This window comes from Furipterus horrens, unplaced genomic scaffold (genome assembly GCF_987537825.1).
Source record: "Furipterus horrens unplaced genomic scaffold, mFurHor1.1.pri manual_scaffold_11, whole genome shotgun sequence".
In the NCBI taxonomy this organism is placed as follows: Eukaryota; Metazoa; Chordata; class Mammalia; order Chiroptera; family Furipteridae; genus Furipterus; species Furipterus horrens.
In genome coordinates this window covers 68,095,668-68,119,004 of record NW_028327181.1, presented here as the reverse complement: position 1 = coordinate 68,119,004, position 23,337 = coordinate 68,095,668, and the positions used below count along the sequence as shown (strand labels likewise).

Sequence of the window (23,337 nt, the reverse complement as noted above, 5' to 3'; positions counted from 1 at the left end):
TTCATAATTTTAATCTTCTTGTTAATAATTAACTCCCTTTGAATTTCATATAATAATGGCTTGGTGATGATGAACTCCTTTAGCTTTACCTTGTCTTGGGAGCACGTCATCTGCCCTTCCATTCTAAAAGATAGCTTTGCTGGATAGAGTAATCTTAAGGTGGATCCTCGCTTTTCATCACATTAAATACTCCTTGCCAGTCCCTTTTTGTCTGCAAAGTTTCTTTTGAGAAACCAGCTGATGGTCTTATAGGCACCCCTTTGTAGGTAACTCTCTGCTTTTCTCTTGCTGCTCTTAAGATTCCCTCTTTATGTTGAACTTTGGTATTTAAATTATGATGTGGCTTCACGTGGTCCTCCTTGGGTCTAGCTTGTTTGGGACTCTGTGATTCCTGGACTTGTATGTCCATTTACTTTGCCAAATTTGGGATTTTCTGCTTCATTTTTTCAAATATGCTTTCAATTTCTTGCTCTTCCTCTTCTCCTTCTGGCACCACCCCACCCCCACCCCCCGCCCCATGGTTCAGATGTTGTCCCAGAGATTTCTATGCCTCTCCTCATTTTTTTCAATTCTTGTTTCCTCATTCTGTGCTGGCTGTTTTTTTCCTTCCTTATGTTCCAAATCATTCACTTGAGCCCATTTCCTTCCCTTCACCATCGGTTTTCTGTGGATTTTTCTTTGTTTTATTTAGCGTAACCTTCACTTCTTCCCTTATGCGTTTGCTGTACTTAAGCATATGTCAAGCCTGTGAGCATCTTCATCACCAGTGTTTTGAACTCAATATCTGTTAGTTTGGTTATCTCCTTGTCACTTAGTTCTCCCACTGGAACCTTGATCCTTTCCCTCTTTGGGGCCATACTTCTCTCTGCCTACTCATTTTGACAGGCTCCTGTGTTTGTTTGCCTGTGTCTTAGGTAGAGCTGTCGCTCCTGTTACATTGTAAGGGCGGAGCCTTGGGGATTGTGAGTAGAGTTGACCCGTTTCACCACATTGAGGCACTGTATGTGGGGAGGGGTCTGAGAAGGAACAATAATGCTTGCTCAGCTCTCACTCCTTTTCCAGGCACTTCTCTCACTTCCGCACCAGACTGGCACCTCTCTAGCTGCTACCCTGACCGTTGTGCCCTAAGGGGTGGGTCTGCAGACATTCTAGGACTGTGGGGGCCCTTTAAACAAGCGGACTCTGCTGAGAGACCAGCAGTTTCTGCCTCTACCACAACCCCCACTTGTTTGCTCAGTCAGAAGCAATGAGGCTTGATTTTCCCTGGTGCTGGGACTGTGAGCTGTGTGCTCGGTCTGGTCTGGCGCTGGGAGTGCTCCCCATGTGTCCCTCCCTAGTTTTTAAAAGATGTGACTGTGCTTTCTGGTGGCCTATGCTGCCACTGCCACCACACCACATCCTTTCCACTCCAGCTCCGCCCCTCCTACCTGTCTGGATGAGGATTTCTTCTTTCTTTCTTTGTTGTATTTCCATGCAGCTTGATTTTCTGGAACTTCTGGTTGTCTCTAGTGTTGAGGTAGTTGTATTCCTTCTTAGCTGTGGAGGGAGACGCAGCATGTCTGTCTAGCCCTCCATCTTGGCCAGAAGTCTGGACTTTCTTATAAGTAGTGGACAACAAGAAGTTTTTTTAAACTGTGAGCCATGGACGAAGAGAATTTAGGAAGATTAATCTGACTGAAAAATTCTCTCACCAAAATTTATGTACAGGAACTTCCTTAATATCAATTGCCTGAGGACTGGATAAAATTAGTATCTGTTACTAAGGTGTGACTTATTTTTCTCCAATTTTTATAAAAGTGGGGGGGGCTTTCTGTTCTTGAAATATTCTAACAAAACAACACAATTTTAACTGCAGCTACTCTCCCAACCCCGTTTTCTCAGCTATTGTAAGTTGGTCAAGAGACAAATACATTCTCATAACAGAAATTTTTAAATTTATATTGAGGTATAATTCTATAACCTACAGACCCAATATTGTATTCATTTTTCCTAGTCCTTTCAATGCTTCATTTTTATTACATATATGGAAAGATCACTTATGGAAGGATTGCTAAGTATCCTTCAAAACCAAACACCATCTCATTGTGCTTCCAACCATCCAGGCACATAGAAGTTAAGTGATTTGCTCAAGGTCACACAGCTGAAATTTAAAACCTGCTATTTACATCTCAGATACATGTCAAAGCCCAACCTTAACTTCACAACTTCAATATCTGCTTCCCCTCCCCCATTTGGCATTTCCCAGAACATTAAAAGTAATAAATTTATAGACAACTCTCACCTCTTATTGCATAAATACACCATGACTTATTTTCCTACTTGCCTATTAGCCAGATGTGTGTATTACTATTATATATAACCCTGCGATTAACATTTATATCAAGATCTGCCCCTACTTTGGACAGTTACCTTATTGTCAAGTTATTAAAAAAATAAATAAGGGGCCCTGATTGGTGTGGCTTCACTGGGCATCCTTCCGCAAAGCAAAGGGTCGCCGATTCAACTCCTGGTAAGGATACATGCCTGGGCTGCAGGTTCGGTTCCTGGTCAGAGCGTGTGCATGAAGCAACCAATTGATGTTTCTCTCCCTTCTTTCTCCCTCCCTTCCCCTCTCTCTAAAATTAAATAAAATCTTAAATAAATAAATAATGAAGGAAACATATACAAACACACACAAAACTGGCAAGCAGCAGTCGCCATTGCTCTTCTGATTTCAATTTCTTAGCTTTCACATAGTATGAACCATTACAGTAATATAGGCTGAAGGAGAACAAAGGTCATATTGAAATACAAAAGGAACAGCCTAAGAGAGCACTGGAAAGCAGAACTCATGCTGTTCAACATTAGGAAGCAGAAGGAACAGGACAAAAATAAAAGGCTCTCAACAGAAAAACCAGATTATAAAAGGTAGGTTTTATGGGAGACTATAGGTCACATAGCAGTCTCACTGATAATGTGACCACATCTTCAATCAAAATTTTCAAAAATGAAGAGTTCTATAATATATTGTATAACATAATACAAATACTTTTTCTATCTTTTAAAGCATGCTTATTCACATTGGACTGACTTATAGTGCATAAACATTCTTTTACAATAGGACATCTGTGCTACCCTGATTATACAAAAACAGATGCAAAATAATGTTAGCACTTCCTTGCCTGAAATTGCAAAACTAAATATGTGTGCTTAAATCCCTTTATTCCCATTACATCCTTTTGACTGAAATTTAGGAACATCTGCCCTTCTCATATTCCCTTCTCTTGTGAAAGGCATCACTTTCTAGTTACCCAGGCCAGACCTTCTCCTTCACCATACCCCACCTCTAAGTACCAAGTGCTAACAAGATATCCTCCTAAATCTCTCTGAAATTGATCTCTACTCTATTAGAGTTCCCCTCTGCAAGTCCATTTCTTCATAAGTCTGATACGTGAGATTTTAATTGTTGTACCGCAGTTTTCTCTTCTTCAGTCAGTGGTGACAGCTAGAAAACAAATAACAAAGTCTTTATTTCAAAACCTTTAAAGGCTCAAATATACTTTATTTTTATGAAAACCTTTACAGACTGTCAAATTGTTAACTTCTTTATCACACCAATAATTGCTATGAACTCATACTATGTATGTGATCACAAATTTAGGGAAGCAGGGAAAAATAGATTATTTAGCTATCTGTATACAAAGTACTCTGATGTTTGAACTTCCAAAGAACTTGCAATTAAGTTGAAGAAACAAGACCAAGAAATCAAACAATTTAAGGACTATAATTTAACAGAACCAAAGATATGATGTTTGAATGCCACACTGTAAACGTATTTTGGTAAACAAATGTAAATGAAAAATAACCTGGAAGTTTCCTCAGAAGTAGAAACTTGGGCTAAATTTTGAAGGATAATTAAGATGCTTTTAGATGCAAGTAACAAAAACATATTTCAAAATAGATAAATGATCAGAAAAGTTATTATCTTTGCAAAATAAATACAGAAGGGCAGACTTCAGGGCTGGTTTATTCAGGAGCTCAAGAATATAAGGACTCTTTTTTCCATTTCATGTCTCTGACATCCTTGATGGTGGCTTTTTCCTCAAGCTGACAGGAAAATAGATCTAGGCATCACATTTATGCAAAATGTTTAGAAGGAAAGTTTTCTTTTCCCAGGGCTTTCTCAGAAGTGAGAGGAAACTCTTCCTCAGTTTCTACTTTCAGACTTTCCCTCCTTACATATCATTTCGGTTAAAAACCCATTTCTGGATTAAGTTTAGTTAAAGGAAAATCCATTCCCATTACCAATCAGGCACACACTGGTGTTGAGGATAGTGCTAGCGTTATTTATCTCAGGCATGAGGCTGTGAGGGATGGCACACATCTCACGAAAAATCAGTGCTCTGTAAGGCAGGAAGGAAGAACAGATGCTAAGAAAACAAGCAGCAAATAGTATTCACAAAAGCAGATAGGAGCAAAAGCAAAGGGAAGAAGAGAAGCCAAAGGGAACTTGTAAAAGATTTTCACAGAGCACCAACAAACAGGCTGGCTGAAACTAAATGTTATATGGGGAAATAATAGGAGGTAGAACCTAAAGAATCACTCAAATAGTTCCAAATCTGCCTAAATATATACAGTCGTCCCAAGACATGTTCCAAGCCCCGCAATGGATGCCTGAAATTGGAGATAGTCTGAACCCTATCTATACTGTTTTTTCCTACACATATATACCTATGATAAAGCTTAATTTATAAATAAGGCACACAGTAAGAGATTTACAACAATAACCAATAATAAAATAGAATAATTATAATGATATACTGTAATAAAAGTTATGTGAATGTGGTCTATCGCAAAATATCTTTTTATATTTTGTATATATTTTGAAGTATATTTTATTATGTTGTTACAGTAGTTCCAATTATTTTTCCCCTTTGCTCCCCTCTGCCCAGTACCGTCCTTCCCTCCAGCAATCCCACCCCTCTTAGTTCATGTCCATGGGTCATGCATATAAGTTCCTTGGTTTCACCCTTTCCTATATTATTCTTAACTTCCCCCTGTCTATTTTGTACCAAGTGATTATGCTTCTTAATCCCTGCACCATTTCCCCATTTCTCCCCCTAAGCCCTTCCCAGTTGATAACCCTCCAAATGACCCTATACCTATGATTCTGTTCCTATTCTGGTTTGCTTAGTTGGATTGTTTTTTTTTTTTTTTGATTCAGTTGCTGATATTTGTGAGTTTGTTCTCATTTTAGTGTTCATAGTTTTGATCTTCTTTTTCTTAAGTTCCTTTGACATGTCATATAATAATGGTTTGGTGGTAATGAACTCTTTTAGCTTTACCTTGTCTGGGAAGCACTTCATCTGCCCTTCCATTCTAAATGCTAGCTTTGCTGGATAAAATAATCTTGGCTGTAGGTCCTTGCTTTTCATCACATTGAATACTGCTTGCCAGTCCCTTCTTGCCTGCAAAGTGTCCTTTGAGAAATCAGCTGATGGTCTTATAGGCACCCCTTGGTAGGCAACTCTCAGCTTCTCTTGCTGCTTTTAGGATTCTCTCTTTATCTTTCACCTTTGGCATTTTAATCATGATGTTTCTTGGGGTGGTCCCTTCTGGGTCCAGCTCGCCCGGGACGCTCCGTGCTTCCTGGACTTGTATGTCTACTTCCTTCGCAAAATTTAGGAAGTTTTCCTCCGTTATTTTTTTAACATAAGTTTTCAATTTCTTGCTCTTCCTCTTCTCCTTCTGGCACCCCCATGATTCGGATGTTGGCACGTTTAAAGTTGTCCCAGAGGTTCCCAAGCCTCTCCTCATTTCTTTCAATTCTTGTTTCCTCCTCCTGCCCTGGTTGACTTTTTTTCTTATGTTCGAAATCATTGATTTGAACCCCGGTTTTCCCTTCACCCTTGGTTTTGTGTGAATTTTCCTTCATTTCACCTAGTATAGCCTTCTTCTCTTATGCGTTTGCCATACTCAAGCATATCAGTCAAGCATATGTCAAGCCTGTGAGCATCTTCATCACCAGTGTTTTGAACTCTGTGCCTGTTAGGTTGGCTAACTCCCCGTCACTTAGTTCTCCCACTGGAACCTTGATCTGTTCCCTCTTTTGGGCCATACTTCTCTGTCTGCTCATCTTGACAGGCTCCTATGTTTGTTTGCCTCTGTGTCTTAGGTAGAGCTGTCGCTCCTGTTACGTTGCAAGGGGCGGAGCCTTAGGGATTCGTCAGTACAGGATGACCTGTTTCACGTCCTTGTGGCAATGTGGGTGGGGGAGGGGTCTGAGAGGGAACAATGCCACTTGCCCAGTACTTGCCCCTTCTCCAGGCACCTCTCTCACTTTCGTATGGGACTGGCACCCCTCTGGCTATTGCCCTGGCCGTCGTTCCAAGAGTGGGTGGATCTGCGTATGTTCTAGGACCGTAGCAGCCCTTTAAAGAAGTGGACTCCACTAAGAGACCGGCAGTTTCCGCCTCCGCCCCAACCCCCACTGGCTTGCACAGTCAGAAGCAATGAGGCTTGATTTTTCCCGGTGCTGGGATCGTGAGCTGCGAGGTCTGGTGAGGAGCTGAGAACACTCCCCAGGTGTCCCTCCTGACTTTTTGAAATGTGTAACTATGCTTTCCACTGGCCTGCTGCCACCACCACCACACCTTGTCCTCTCCGCCCTGGCTCTGCCCCTCCTACCTGGCTGGATGAGGATTTCTTCTTTCTGTCTTTGTTTGTTAGACTTCCATGCAGTTTGATTTTCTGGAGCTTCTGGTTGTTTCTAGTTTTGAGGTAGTTGTATTCCTTCTTAGTTGTGGAGGAAGACGCAGCATGTCTGTCTATGCCTCCGTCTTGGCCGGAAGTCCTCAAAATATCTTCTTGTACTGTACTCACCCCTTTCACTTAAAAGAAGCAATTTCTGGCTTCTCTTTGGCATATCCAAATTGCAAGCATCACTACTCTTGCATTAAATATTATAAAATAAGGGTGACTCGAACACAAGGATTGCTGTCCTGGGACAGTCAATCTGATAACTGAAAGAACTAAAAAGTGACTAACAGGTGGGCAGGTAGCATATACAGCATGGATACTCTGAACAAAGGGGTGATTTCCATCCCTAGGCAAAATGGAGTGGGACTGTTCAAGATTTCATCATGTTAAAATAGCTTGAAATTTAAAATTTATGAATTGTTTATTTCTGGAATTCTCCATTTGATATTTTTGGACTCCAGGTAAATGAAACTGGGGAAAGCCAAACTGCAGGTAAGGGGACTACTTTAGGTCATCTCTACAGATACTGCCAAATCTAGAACACCCCATATAACTAACTACAGAATTAGAATCTCCAGGGCAGTGCTGTCCCATAGAACTGTCTGTGATGCTGGGAATATTCTATATCTGCACTGTCCGATCAGTAGATGAAGAACTGAATTTTTCATTTTATTTCATTACTTGAATTTTAATTTATATAGCCACATTTGGCTACTGAATGGCCCAGGTGGTCTGGCTGATCAAGCCAACATTTGCCCCAAATTCACATGGATTAAATGAAAAAGTCACCTTACTGTACCTTACTGCAACTGAAATAGAGGATCTCCCTCTACTGTCCCCAAAACAGGAAAATAGTATTCTGACTGAGAAGTCTGGAAAGCATCTATAACTGACTTTTTTTTTTTTTTTTAACTAAAGAACATTTATTTATTTTGCACCAAGACTTTATCTTAGGACATAACTAAACTGGGTCACCACCCCGACCCCAACTTGAAGGGTTAGTACAGTGAATGTTGCAAAGTAGATATGAACATTAACTGATGAAGAAAAACTTTCCTCAAAATCATAACAATGTTTCAGTAAAAAAACAGGAAAAGAAAAAAAGGGGGGTGATCTTGTTCGATGCCATTATCATCTAGCACATTCAACCCTGACTAGAGTGTACCAAAATGGAAACAGGATTACTATAATACAAAACTCCCACTACAGATCACTGTACACCTGTATTCCAAGCCCACCCTCAATCTTCCGGCACAACTATTTCCCGGCCTGTTGGGCCTGCCGACAAAGGAGCACATAGATCTTCTCTTTAATCCAGTCTTTGTTATAAGGCTGGTATGTCTGGGTATCAGCTCGGTAAACAAGACAGCTGAGGTCTGCCAGATCATCAATAAAGTCAAACAACTGGCTGATATCATATGTAATAGAGGGGCTGTTGGGATTCATTCTCTTCAGATGTTCTTCACACATTTTACAAACGCCTTCCTTCCATGCATTCGTTCACTGATTCATAGTCAGCGTAGGTTCTGCCCTCTGGCCTCTTGGTGGGCTGTACCAGCAGAATGGTGTGAGACATCGCGCCAACTCTTTCACTGCAGCCGCCGCCGACACCACCACCTCACACGAGCTTAGCCGCACGCCGAAAACTGACTTTTTTTTATAGTTCGTTCCTTCAGTTGGTTTGGTGAGCTCCCTCCACTCCCCATCCTCCTTCCCTTCTCACTAGTTCTTATTGTGAGACATGCTCACAATAAAAACACCAGGACACAGGACTCAGCAGTAGCCGATGCGTTGTTCATTCACAGGTCTGCAGAGCTGGGGGCACGAAACAAAGATATGCGTGCCCCAACAGACAAAGCAAGCTGGCTTTAACCTAATGCAAGTAAAACCCCGTTCCCCTCTCCCTCCTCCTCCGTTTTTCCATGCTGGATACTCTGGAGTTACAGTCTAACTTGATTAATTAAATTAACTGAGGGTGGTAATTAACTAAGGGTAATCTGGTTATAGGTCTGTCTCCAGCTCTCCCTTGGAGATTTGCTAACTTGTTTGTTGAGCTGTCTAGCTACATTTTCCCATTTCCCTGTGTTTGGTGATGAATATCTTCCCCCCTTTGATCTCAGAGACATTTGTGATGAACTGCAGAATGTCACTTCCTGACTTGTATGTATGCTAATACTGTTGACTCGGAGACCCCCTAATTCAAGATTCAATTACATTTGTCCTTTGCTATTAATTATTTCCTACTGGTTTGAGGGTCACTAGTTTCTTTGTCCCTTACATTATGGAACCAACAGAGCTGGTAGATTTAATAAGTATTATCACCTTTTCTGCCATGACAGCATAATCCAAGACAGCATACCTCTTAATCAGCCATGCCAAGTTCACATGCTCATTTTAAAATACAAGGAGATAATAAATTAAAAGGGAATCAAGAAAACCTCATTTCTATCAACAGTTCAAACTGATGAATTTTAAAATGAACATTACTGAGGATTCATCTTTCAAAGCAACACTCAGAATAAAAACTTTACAAATTTAACATGTCAATTGAAAGCATTACCTCCAGGTCTGTTTGCTTTTGGAGTTCTTGTATCATGGTCATAGTCTTACTGAAAGTAGCACAGATGCGGCTCTTAGTCTCTTTCTGCTCCTCAGCAATCGGCTTAAAGCGTGCATGCAAAGTCTGATATCGAGACTTTATTGCTGACAATTCCTGTAAGAGTGTAACTGGATTTTTCTACATCAGGAAAAAATATATATGTATATTAAATTGTGGAAATGAAAAATTAAACTTCTTTTAAGAATTAAAATAAATACAAGGCATTCTACCATCCATTTAAGAAACACTGTGAATATTTTATTATGCAATTGTGTGACAAGGATGGAGAAGGGAAAGAAAGAGGTAAGTAGAAGACCTAGATTCTATCCTCAAGGAATTTAAAGTCTAGGTACAGAAGTACAGTACAGGGAATACAGTCAATAATATTCTAATAACTATGCACGGTGTTCGGTGGGTACTACAATTACTGGGAGGATCACTTCATAAATTATATAATTGTCCAACCACTATGCTGTACACCTGAAACCAATATAAAATAATACTGAATGTCACTATAATTGAAAAATAAAAATTAAAAAAAATAAAGCCTACGTATAGAAATAGTCCACAAAAAAGCAATTAAACATCAAATAAGGTCATTTTAAATGCATAGTGTTTGATACATAGTTCAAACCAATGAATTGCATAGTATTTCTAAAATACAATTTTAAACGCGATTCAGAAGATGATTAAAGGAACTATATTAATTTGTTGTTAAAGAATAAGACAATGTGAACCACTTATAAAATTCTTAAACACTGCCATGGGGCTAAAGTATATATAAATACCAATTCGCTGACTTCATTATATAAAATTCATGGCAACTCAAGCAACTATATTTATATATTAAGTGGTTTTTCAAAGTCTTTTTGGAATATAATCACTATTCCATAAAAGACATTTCATTTGAACTGGGTCCTTTCTGCCACTTGGTAACTCCTTTCAATCCCTGATGGTTCCTTAGCAAACCTTCAATACTAGCTATTCCAAACTTTCTCTACTCCCTCAATTTCCACCTACTCCTTCCTGCCATAAGACCTCACAGACTACTTTACTGAGAAGGCAGAAAACATCTAGTAAAAACTCCCTTCCTGGCATTGCATCCCGAAAGGAGAACATCTATAGACATTCTCACCATACTCAGCCCCCTAACACTGCCACTATTGCTGTCGTTCCTTTCCATGGCCTCCGTAACTTGACTTTCCTATTATTTCAATAACCATTTCAGTACCCTTTAGAGACTTCAAATACATATAGACATCTCCCCAATACTAAGGGAAAAATTAACTCCTTCTCTTGACTCTCTTGTCACTTCAAAACCAGTTTCATTTTTTTTCCATTTGCCACTGACCTTTGAGATCCTATAATATACTTCCTCAGTTTAACATACCCACAGACTAGTATTCTTTGCAAAACTTTAAAATAATTTAAAGGTCAGGCTTGCCCTATGGAATAAAATTTTAATAACCTTCTTTTTGTAAGTTTTCAAATTAATTTATTGACTGATTTTTAGAGACAGAGAGGAAGTGGGGAGAGAGAGAAACATCGATTTGTTGTTCCCTTTATTTGTGTGTTCATCGGTTAATTCTTGTATGTGTCCAGGGATCAAACCCACAATCTTGGCATATTAGGACAATGCTATACCAACTGAGCTACCTGGCCATGGCCTTAAAACAAACTCTTGATTTCCATAAAACTGTATCATCTTAGTTACCTTCCTGCTCTTCAAATATCTCCTTCATGGACCCTTCATCATGGCTATAGGCAGAGACTCAGTTCATCGCCCTCCCCTCTCCGCTTCCTTGGAGATTTTTCTCTAAGCTTTTAATGATGGAAATGTTTTTTTTTTGTTTTTGTTTTTGTTTTTTTAATCCAACAGGAAGGAATAAAAACAAAAGATCTAACTTGAAGACAAGTAATATAATTCTGCAGAGAGTGATCAAGACCTATGCCATGAGCATTACAAGAAGGGACAGAAGACAGTATGAAAAAAGAACTCTTAGTAGTATGTTTGACATGGGCAAAGAAATAATAAATAACACCAAATGTATATTAAGCTGCCTTTTGTGGTATCTACTCAATATTGCCCCCAATGACATTGAGACCTGTCCTGTCACCCTTAGGGGTATATTTCCCATCCTATTTCTAGAGGCCAGACATTGTATTGGATAAAAGATCTCCAGCAGAACTGGAAAAATAAAGGAAATACTAAAGGCCACAACAAAGAATTTCTTTTCTTATGAACATACTGGGTAAGAAAAGTTATAAAACTTCAGATCCATGTGTTTTCATATTTAAAGAGCCCCACCAAGTAACAGCAGAATTAATGAAAGGACCTATACTGTAACCATAAAATAAATTTCACAGCATGAATAAAATATTATAGAAGTTCCAAGAGAGATGGGGGGAGGGTAGAATAAGGAGGAACACACACAAAGGATCAGAAATTAGAATGGCATCTATTTCTCAACAAGAACACTGGAAGCTAAAAAACCACAAAGCAATAATGTTAAATTAAGAAAAAATAATCTCCAATCTAGAATTCCATATTCAACCAAACCATCTGTTGACTAAAGGGTTAAATAAGGCTTAAATAAAGATATTTTCAAACATCTGATATCTCAAAAAGTTAACCTTTTGTGTATTCCTCCTCAAAGTTTCTGAAGGATATGCTTCACCTAATCAAGGGAGTAAAACAAGAAAGAGTGAAACACATGATCCAAACGAGGAGAAAAACTAAAGAAATTACTGAAATGTTGGTAAAGAAATCCCAGAAACACAGCCAGGCAGGGGGCCTGTTGCGCAGGTCGGACTGGAGCAGAAAAACAGCACAAGAAGGGATATGGGAAAGAACTGGGGAAAATGGAACTGAGGGATCATGTGATGTGTCTGACAATGTTGACAAGTCTTACAGTTCTGTTAGGAAAGTCTGAGGCTGAATGAATGATAAAGGCACAGGGAAACTAAAGAGATTGAAGAAAAAAAAAATAATTTAAAGCTTCAGAAAAAGAAGTGTGTAAGAAAGGAAAAGCAAATACAGTATACTATGACTTTAGATAAAAGCAATATTTGCAGAGTCATAATCACTGTGGTCTGAATGTGTCCTTCCAAAATTTATTGGTTAAAACCTAACCCCCATGGAGATGGACTTAGGAGGTAGGACCTTCAGGAGGCGATTAGGTCAGAGTAATTATGAATGGAATCAGTGCTCTGATGAAAGAGGCCTCAGAGAGATCTTTCTCCTCTGCTATGTGAGATTATAATCAAAAGTCTACCAGAGACGAGGGCCCAAACCTGGTCATACTGACACCTTGATCTTGGACTTCTGTTATTTACATGAGACCCAGTTGGTGGTATTTTGTTATAACAGCCCAAAGACTCAATCAGATATATGTACAACCATGTACATAGTGGCATTATTCACAATATTCGAAAGATGGAAGCAACCCAAGCACCCCCTGACAGATGAATGTATAAACAAAACGTGGTACCTACAGACAATGGAATGTTATTCAGCCTTGGAAAGGAAATTCTGGTACATACTACACCTCGGGTGAATGTTGAGGACATTATGCTAAGTGCAATAAGCCATCACAAAAGGACAAATACTGTATTGAGTCCACTTTTTAATGTACCAAGAGTAGTCAAGTTCATAGATAAGAAGCAGAATGGTGATTGCCAGGGGTTGGAGGGAGGGTGAAACGGGGAGTTATTGTTTAGTGGATACATTTTCAGTTTGGGGAGACGCAAAGTTCTGGAGATGGATGGTAATCATGGTTGCATTTAATGTGAATATACTTAATACCACTTAAATGGTTAAAATGGTAAATTTTGTTATGTATAGTCTACCACCAAAAACAAAAAAGGATAATAATGTAAAATGGTGTTGGTGCTCTGGAAAATAAAATAATAGGCAGTTCCTGAAAGTATTAAATGTAGAGTTAGCATTTGGTCAGCAATTCTACTCTTAGGTATATACCCAAGAGAAATAAAAGCAAATTTCCACACAGAAACCTGTACATCAATGTTTAGAGTAGCATTACCATAGTCGCCAAAAAAAGGAACCAAAATGTCTATCAACTAATGAATAAATAAGAAAATGTGGTATAGCCATACAATGAAATATTATTCAGCTCTAAGAAAGAATAAAGTACTGATTCATGATACAACATGGATGAATATTTAAAAGATATGAAATGTGTCTGAAAAACATATAGGTGATCCCATTCACATTAGATAGTCAGACAGCAAATGTACAGAAATATAAAGTAATTAATTAGTGGCTGCTTGGAGCAGGCAGTGGGTGGGGTTGGTAAGTGACTGCTAATGGCCATGTGTTTCTTATTGAGGTAATGAAAATGTTCAAAAATTGATTGTTGCGATGACTGCACATCTCTGAATATACTAAAAACCACTGAAATGTATACTTTGGAAGGATGAATTTTATAGTTATGTGAATTATGACTCAATAAAGCTGTTTTGAAAACAAGTTGTAGAAGAGAAAAATAACTGGAAGTGGAACAAAGATGAGATGGAAAATGGAGAGAAAGTTGGAGCATCATGTGAAATGCCTTCCACATAGTTCTTGAAGGACACTGACTCAGAGGAGTCCTTTGGCCAGTCATTTGGTGGTACCACTGGACCAGAATTGGTTTGTTGTTCTTCAGTCAGAGAAAAGAGGAGAAAAACAAAGAAAAAGCTAAGTCAGTTAAGGAGCTAGAATAGTCCTAGTAAGGAGCTAGAATGTTCAGTAAAAACTAAACACTCACCATGCTTTACCAATTTTATATAAAATAATATGTTAATTTGTACTTCCACTCAATCAAAAAAATGTTACAATGTCAGAGGCTTCCACAATGGTTCATTATTTCCTGACTCAATAATTATTTTTAAGTGTAAAAAAAAAAGGTAGCCACAAATTCCCTTGACTATGGAAACAATAGTGTGTTCTCATATGCTGTGACCAAGTTTCCCACATAAAAAGATTTTAAGATTCTATAAACTTAGTACTTAATACTGTAATTGTTATAACCACTATTATTAGAAATACTATCAGAAAATCTTGTAATAAAATTTTCTTTTGAAAAGACATTGATTTTCCAGATTACCTCGCCTGTTGAATCAGGATGATTAATCTTGATTTCATATTCCAGCCTGTATTGAATATAATCCAGGTCAGAGTCAGCTTTCTGGAACTAAAAATCAGCATAAATCATTATTTTGTGAAGTAAGAGGCATATTAATAAACACAATTCTGCAACTATTCCTTCTTTTCTCTTTATATTTTTTAATATTTTGATAATGTGATATATAACTCGTTTTGAAAAAAAGGAAATAAAAAATATATAAAAATCTTCCATGGTCTATATATAATACCCAAGGTCTATTAAAATTTTTAAAACTACTTAACATTTTGAAAATTTCTCTATTACCACAGAATTCTTAAGATTATCACATGTGTGGCTTCAGGGTTCCCTTAAAACAATCTCTATTTTAGAAGCCCTTAACTTATTTATGAACCAGAAACCCTTAAGCCTATGTGTGTTCTTTAACTTGATATTTTACTTCTGCTTAAAGTTTAACTAGCATAATCCCATAGTCCATTTAACAATATCTTTTTTTTAAGAGAGTCATTTCAGCAATGACTTCTTGTAATACCTGGAAGTCCACAATGTATTAACATTGTCAAATAGTAACAAAAAATAGTGGTTCCTGCTTTTGAGTAACTTATATTTTACAAGATATGACAGAGCCCTGATTGGTGTGGCTCAGTTGGTTGGGTGTCCTACCACAAAGCAAAAGGTCACCAGTTCAATTCCTGGTCAGGGCACATGTCTGGGTTGCAGGTTCAATCCCTGGTCAGGGTGTGTGAAACAACTCATCTATGTTTCTCTCCAACATTGAGGTTCCTCTCCCTCTCTTTCTCCTTCCTTTCCCCTCTCTCTAAAAATAAATAAATATTTAAAAAAAAAAGAAAGATACAACAGAGTGTGCTTTCAATTGACAGTTGGGTGGATGATGGAGTCAGCTAAATTTTCAAGGACTTTTGCAAGCCAGTTGTTAAACACAGGTATCACTAAGATTTAAATTATGTGAATTTATAATTAATCTATTAAAACAAATAAATACTCAAAAATCATAACTTCCCAGTTATTTTACTATTATCTGTGCTCTTGAGGTATATCATAACTGTATAGAGGAAATACAATATCATGTGCTAATACACATGTCTTTCCAACTCTACTTTCAAGGACATCATAGGGGTAGCTAAAATTTGATCAGGATGGAAATATTTACACAGGAAACTTGGCAAATGCTAAAAGTCAGGGGTTTATACCACTGCTTTCGGTTTTTTATTTTTTTAAATTCCCATGCCCCTTTAGCCCCTGGCGAGGGGGCTTCATTGATTGAAGCATCCTCCCATACACCAAAAGCTGCTGGGTTCAATCCCCGGTGTGCAGGAGGCAACTGATTGATGTTTTTCTCTCTCTTTCTCCTTTTGCCTTCCTCCCTGACCACCCCCTAAAAAATATAAGTAAATACATCAATAAACATATCCTCAGATGAGGATTAAAAAAAAATTTCCCATGCCCCTTTTAAGTAATGTATACACACTTCCAATTACAAAATATTTGAGAAGACAATAAAATTATAAACAGGCTTTAAGAGACAGAAAATTCGAAAAATTAAAAGTAGAATTACCATACAATCCAGCAGTTCTACTTCTGGGTATACACCAAAAAAAAAACTGAAAGCACGGAAACAGATATTTGTACACCCCTGTTTATAGGACCATTATTCATAATAGCCAAAAGGTGGAAGCAACACGTGTCCATATTAACAGATGAGGAAACAAAATGCGGTACATACATACAATGGAATATCATTCAGCCTTATAAACGAAGGAAATTCTGATACATGCTACATCATGGATGAACACTGAGGACATTATGCTAAGTGAAATAACCCAGTCACAAAAGTACAAATATTAAATGAGTACCTAGAGTAGTTCAATTCCTAGAGAAAGTAGAACGGTGGTCACTAGATACTGGGGTGAAGGGAGAATGTAGGGTTACTGTTCAATGGGTGCAGAGTTTTAGTTTGGAAAGATGAAGCTCTGGGGATGGATGGTAGTGACTGCACAGCAATGTAAATATTCTTAATCTGCATTCCCACCAACAGTGCAAAAGCGTTGCTTGGAGAAAGCAACGCAGGCATAAATGTGTGATTCCGAAGGAGCAATGCCGGCGAATGGCAAGGGGGGGAGGGGCGGACTGCGGGGTGAGAAAGCTTTTGGCTTCTTAACCTTATTTTTCTTTACCGAAAAACCGACAGGAGCTCAATGACGGGTGAGTCCGCCAAATTCCATGTTTTAAAGGAAGCCAGCCCAATTGAAAAAACAAAACTGGTAACGCTGAAGGTAAAATAAGGGAACTAACAAGATTAAAAAACGCGGCCGATCAAGCTAGTAGCTAGTAGCCTAGGGACGGAAGGGAGTGAATAAAGAGGGCAAGTGGAGAAGCGTCCATAGAAGAAAACTAGGACACTCTCCAGCTGGCGCCCCCGTGCAGGACGAGCACTGAGGGAGTCCTTTCCAACGATTCGCCCCCGCCCCCTACCTTCACAAACGAACGAAACCAGGCACCTCAGGAGCAGGGAGCCTTCCTCGTGCGATCCCGCCCGTGCTCCAGGAAAGGAGCTTAAGGTCCAGGTGCCCATCGCTCGCTCCCCCGCCCAAGGACTGCCTGCCCCTGTGGGCCAAACAAAAACGTGTCTAGGGGCGTTCTTGGCCGCTAGGAAGTTGAGCCCGCAAGTCTGGCATCCTTTCTCAGACTTCCCAGCCCGCCTAGGAGGATGCGAACAGTTCAGGCCCGAACAGATTTCTCTCCGCTACACTCCGTTATCCCCACCAAACCCCACCCTCCACCCCCTTTTTCTGGAGTGTGACCGACCTCTCCCCTTCTAGGGGCCTGTGGGGACCATTCCAGTCACATCTTTGGGTGGAAATACGAACGTCCACACCAGCTACAGCTCCTTGAGGGGCAGAAAGGTGAGGGCAAGGAACAAACTATTTCAATGGCCCCACACCCTCAGCCTCTCCCGACATTTCCCTCACTAGTTGCCCGGATGTAACCCCTTCTCTGCACGCCCCCCCCCACCCCCAGCGGTTAAAAGAGCAGGCAGCTCCCTTTGGTGCAGGAGGAGGGAACTCAGGTTTGGTCCAGCCTCCGCCCAGGGTTTCCGGCGATTCCAAATTGCGTCCCACTTTGGCGGCCATCCGGGGAAACATAAACTACCCAGTAGATCTCCTTCACTTTACACTCACCATCAATTCCAGCTTATCGACCTCCTCCTCCATGTTGAATAATTGACATTCCTCAGGCCGCCGCGGCGCTTAAACCACAAACCGTACTAGCACTGAGGGTCCCTATTGGACAGCTGTCACTCAACGTCTTGCACTCGTTGGCTCCTCCGCTTCGGCGGCGCCCGCCCATTGGCGACTAGGTAACACCTTTCCTTAGGAAACTCCTTTTCCTGTTGGGCAAAAAGATTGGTTGCTGCACTCTTTTTTTTTTTTTTTTTTCATTGGTTACACCCTCATCTCTGCTTTCAGTTTCTTAGTTAGGGCTCAGCAGAGAAGATTGCGATTGGTGCAATCGGAAGAAGAGCCAACCAATGACACAGCGGCTTCCACAAACCGCACAGGAGGAAGTGACACACCTTCTTTCCTCTCCTGCTTCTCCTCCCCTCGCTCCCGCCTTCTGCTTATTCATACCAAAGCACCTCAGCTATGATTGGCCGGAGCGTGCTGCTATCTCAGCCAATCACAATCCAGATTGTGCTCTTACGTCACTGGGAACGCCATTCTTGGAGAGAACGTGGCTACGATTGGTCCCTCCACAGTAAGGTTTCAATTTTGAAATTTTCTTCATGATGAGGGCGAGGCCGCTCCCTGGACTTCAGCTAACCCGTGGGCTTTTAGACTAGTAAGTGCAGGGATATCTTCCTGTGTTACCCCGGCTCGCGTCTTCCGTGGCTGGGCCTGTTGCTGCCTGTGTTGTTAAGATTTTCCGAGGTGGCGACTGGCTGCACTCGAGGGGAGATGGAGCCGGGCGGAGGTCTGAGGCGGTTAAAACTGTCATGCCGAGTTCTACCTTAACCATATTTCTAATACTTCTTTTTTATTAACCCCCTCCCCAGGATATGTTTACTGATTTGAGCGAGAGGAAAAGAAGGAGAGAGAGAGAGAGAGAAAAAGAAACATTGAGCGGCTGCATCCCGACTGGGGTTAGAACCCGCAACGTAGGTATGTGCCCTCACCAGAATCAAACCCACAAACTTCTGGTGTGTGAGAATGCTCCAACCAACTGAGCCACTGGGGCCAGGGTGATGCAGGGTGTTTTTAGTTGCCCTTAAAATCTTTTCAAAACAAGGGAGGTAAAAAGCAAGGAAGAGTACTTTTTAATTTTTTTTAAAAAAAGGAAAAATACTTTGAATAATCATAAGAAAATGAGCTTCTACCTAGTATGAGCAATTGGAATCTTACCTAACCCAGTAAAAAGAATTTGTATCTCTCATTACTCATTTGGAAAGGGAACAAGTATATGTATTTTAACCTCAAGGAAGACTGCTGTATACTCTTTCAGTTGGTCAGTTGTCCTCTACACAACACCTAATACTTTTAATAAACCAATGATAATAAATACAAACCTTAGCTCGCTGAGTCCTCTGTCATGTTTCAGGTAGGAATTAATTATCTTTAATTTTTGATAGACCTGTGGTTATATTTTAATGTAACATTAATTTGAGAATATCTCAGACTGCACCTTTTGATACTAACAGATTTGACTTAGTCTCTAAATTCTCTGCATGTGCTGATTACTGTATTTAATTAGAAGTCTATTAGAGTGACAATGACCCAGAGCTCAAGACACACTCTCTCTCTCTCTCTCTCTCTCTCTCTCTCTCTCTCTCTCCCTCCCTCACACACACACACACACAATCATATGCACACAGCCACAGAAGAGGAGAAAAGATTATTTAGTTCCTAGATTTTTTTTTCATTGAAAAATAATCTCCAGAATGATATACATCAGCTTTTGCAGAACTTTTCAGAAATTTGACTGCATGAAGCTTGTCCTGTGGCCGGATGGTCAACCATCTGCAGACCCAGTGAGACTAGAGCTCGTCTTCCCTCTTGCCCAGCCGCCTGGGATCTGAACAGTGACAGTTTCTGAAAATAATTTCTCTCCCAGGAATCCCAACAATAAGGAGGAGCTACTGCATCCCAGAGCCCTCCCTGCCTGGACTAGAGTCAAGGAGAGACGAGGGAAGAGCTGGGGCCTGACCAGTTCATTAGAAAGGAGCTCAAGGGTGGAGCAGCTTTGCCAACAGCATCCAAAAACAAGATGGCTAGGCAGCCTTGGTCTCACCGTTCTCTGTGGCCCTTTTGATGCAAATGACTGGCAGAGTTCCAGATAGAGAGAGAAGGAGGAGAAGGAGAAGAAAGGAAGGAAAGAAGGAAGGAAGAAAGGAAGGAAGGAAGGAAGGAAAAGAAATTTACTCGTGAGTAGACTTGAGACAAAACAATCCAGATGTGACACCCAAAACCATGGCGAGATACGGAAACTACTGCCAATGCCAAGCTTGAAGTGCCCAGAACCTGTCATCCTGCAATCGCTACAGCAGCTGCGCTGTTTTCACTTCTGCATCAGAAACCTGACCTTGCCACCTGCGGGAACTACCACCACTGCAGCCACCACCACCAAAAGCTGGACATCTTTGCTGCCACCTATGCCAGCAAATATGGCGGCTTCCCCTGCGGCCTATTTCTTCCTTGGCTCCCGTCTGAACCCCGGTCTACACAGCCGCATCTGATTGCTGGTTGGTGGAGCTTGGTCACAGACCTGCAGCCCAGTCCCAGAACAGGTAGAAACATGAGTTCTGACTTTCTCGCTGGGAAGGCAGAAGAGGAATTTCCCCAGAGACAGAAAGACAATTCAAAAGACATTAGCATGCAAGATGAAAAAGGCGCCCTGGATAGATGGTGACTGGCTGCAAAAATAATGTGAATGTACCTAATGCCCCGACCCATTCATTTAAAAATGGTTAAGGTGGTAGATATTGTTATGTGTATTTTATCACAATTTAAAAAAAAATTTTTTTTTGCTCTGGCCAGTGTGGCTGAGTTGGTTGGAGCATTGTCCCATAAACAGAAAGATCGCAGGTTCGATTCCCATTCAGGACACATGCCTAGGTTATGGGTTCGGTCCCCATCAGGGCACCTACAGGAGGCAACCAATCGGTGTTTCTCTCCCTCTCTCTCTTTCTCCCTTCTCCTCTCTCTAAAATCAATGAGCATATCTTCTGATGAGGATAAAAAAGTATTTTTTAAGTTAGCAATTGAAAAAAGAAAAGGAAACATGGGGCAGCTGTGAATGTGACAAGTTGCCACCACTAACCTCAGTAAACGTTTGGTGAATAAGTAAATAAAGGTATTAGTTGGGGCTCAGGTCTCCCAGACACCACGCAGTAGTTACAACCCATCACTGTTTACCATTTCTCAGTTTACTGAGCATTTTTAGTGTACTTTGTACTTCCTGCTAGCATAGCTCTGCCACACAGTATGACTATTGTTTATATAATTATAGCTAATTTGTATAAGCATTTACAATGTGCTTGGTGCTTACACACATTATCTCAATTACTCCTCACAATTACCTGTGAGGGACAGGTTGGGTGCCTGTATCGCTCAGAGCTAATAATTTATTACACTGGAGTGGGGACAGTATCAGAATACGTCAACAGAAATAAAAAGTGAAGTCGGTGAATTCAGGATAAGGTGAAGCTCCAGGAGAACCTATAGAGAATCAGAGAAAATAAGGAGAAATTTCAGCATGTTTATGTTTTTGTGACCATGGAAATGGTCTAGAACAGTCTAGCACACAGGAGAGGTGTAAGCCAAGAGAGTCAGAACTCAGCAAAGGCTAAACCGGTATATGCCCTACATCTTGTCACCCTGGCAACGGGCCCCGCACCTTAGGATATGACATTCTATTGAAAAAGCCACATGCAAATAAAGTAAACAATCGCTCCCATCGGGCCTCACAGAGTCCAGCTGGCTCCACCTTAGGGAGAGTTCTGAGCAGGAGTTTGAGAGTAGTTTGTGCCACAACATAAAATGAGGCTGTGGGAGATATCATCGGAATTACACATAATAAAGGAACATCTTGGAGCTGCACACTCAAAGGAACGTGGGGGTTCATCCCATACCTGTTGCCGCTCCCCCTGAGGTTGGTCAAAGCCTGTGTGACTTGTCAGTTGTGCACTCGCTTATCCAAACGGTCTCATGTGTTCTTCTCTTCAGCACCTCTGCCTGGAGGGAGCCCCAGACTGGAGAAGGGGAGAAGGTCACTCCCTCAGTTTGGGTTGAGCTTCCTACGCTGCTCTCTTGACCCTACTACTGCCCAGCCAGAGCCTGCCCAGAAGAGATTTGAGAGTACAGCAGAAAATTCTTAGGGTTCCCATTGCAATGGACCATTGGACTGGTTCATTACCATGCTGGAGATTCCCCAGCTAGCAAGAAGTGAAGCGGGAATTTGAACCTAGTCTGTCTGATCCCAAAGCCCACCCCCTTGCATGACCCTAACAAGTGCGTTCAGCTGAGTCTATTTTCCCATTAGCAAAAAGGTAACGAAAAGATTTACCTAACTGGGTATTGAGAGGATTGCAAATGCTGTATGTCAAGCCTTAGCTCTTATCCGGGCTCCCAGGAAAGGAGGACTGATGAGCAAAAGTACCACTCTCATTTTTGGATGTAAAAGTCTCAGCCTCATAGGGGTTAGAGAGCATGACCAGAGCTAGCTGTCCATTTGTGGTCAAGGATAGATCTTGATTCTGGGTTTTTACCCTAAATTCCACACCCATCTGGCTCATTTGAGGGTTTGGGTGGGAGGGTGGAGAGAACTAAACCTAAGGGCCCTCCATAAGAGGACAAGACTGTGTGCATGTAAGAGCTACGGCAGGCACTGCTGAATGGGATGAGGTGAGGGTGACCTGGCTCTGTCCTGAGGGGCAGTGGTGTGGCCAATGAAATGGCCTTTTTTCCTTCCTCCCAGAGGGGAAAATGGGTTTAGCTAAGCCGGCAATTCTTAGCCTTGGCTGTACATTGTTAACACCTGGGAGGCTCTGAGTGCGGCCTGGGCATTAGTGAATGAGCAGCCCGGCTAAGCAAAGATGAGCTTCTGGGGCCAATCAGGACATCCTGGGGGAGGAGGGAGCATGAGGGGGTAGGTTTCATGTCAGGGAAATAAATGGAGCAACAAAGAAAATGCCCAGGCCTGTGATCTCAATGTCCCAGACACACGACCCAGGCACTCAAGACAGGAGCAAGATGGAGCCCCTGCCTCCCAGTGGGCAGCTGCAGACATCGCAGGCCAGGCCTTAGATGTGCAGTCAGGATGAAAATGCTTCCAACAGCCTAAGACTCCGCTCCGCCTTCATCATGGGAGCTGCTCACTAGGTACACGGAATGCAAAGGAGTGGTGAACAGGCCCGACTGCCCTTCCTGACTGTGGGAGGTGGGGAGCGTGGCCTCCTGGGAATGGCCTGTTGTATCTCCAAACACAGAGACAGAAAATGCATTCCTATTGTATTAGCAGCTCTTCAAAGCCCCTGCAGTGGTGTGAGTTACAGCAGATACAGCTACTTTCATATATTTATTTTATGTGTTTAGCACTTAATTCCACTAGCTTGCATTATAAGACACTCAGCTGTTAACACATTTTTACTATGTTATCCTCTTCCACATTAATCAGAATTTATTGATTAGTCACAACCGGGATTTCCAGAGAACAGTTGCCTCATGTCCCACCACTCCCCTCGTTTATAGTGTTATCTGTCCATCTTCGTTATTGCAGGGTTTGGCTTCCATGTTTCATTCTCTTTCATTTCCAGTCTTTCATTAGTGTTTCTTCTATGATTTCTCGGAGTTCTTACAT

General features: G+C 41.0%; 1 protein-coding gene and 1 pseudogene across 4 annotated transcripts in view; both read right to left on the bottom strand.

Annotated features, from left to right (window-relative positions):
• Window positions 1-17,892, bottom strand: part of LOC149998140 (SKA complex subunit 2) — a 47,102-nt gene extending 29,210 nt beyond the window's left edge. The window contains exons 1-4 of one of the 4 annotated variants that reach the window (XM_090291486.1): window positions 17,664-17,866; window positions 14,446-14,532; window positions 9,299-9,475; window positions 2,895-3,484 (exon numbers count right to left, since the gene is read on the bottom strand). In XM_090291486.1, coding sequence (XP_090147612.1) covers window positions 3,416-3,484; window positions 9,299-9,475; window positions 14,446-14,532; window positions 17,664-17,696 — 366 coding nt within the window. In that variant the 5' untranslated portion in view covers window positions 17,697-17,866 and the 3' untranslated portion in view covers window positions 2,895-3,415. Of the gene's footprint in view, window positions 1-2,894; window positions 3,485-9,298; window positions 9,476-14,445; window positions 14,533-17,663 lie in introns of those variants that run through there. The other 3 variants (XM_090291483.1, XM_090291484.1, XM_090291485.1) reach the window with 3 other exon arrangements.
• On the bottom strand, window positions 7,643-8,329 carry LOC149998141 (enhancer of rudimentary homolog pseudogene; annotated as a pseudogene).
• Window positions 17,893-23,337: the final 5,445 nt, after the last annotated feature.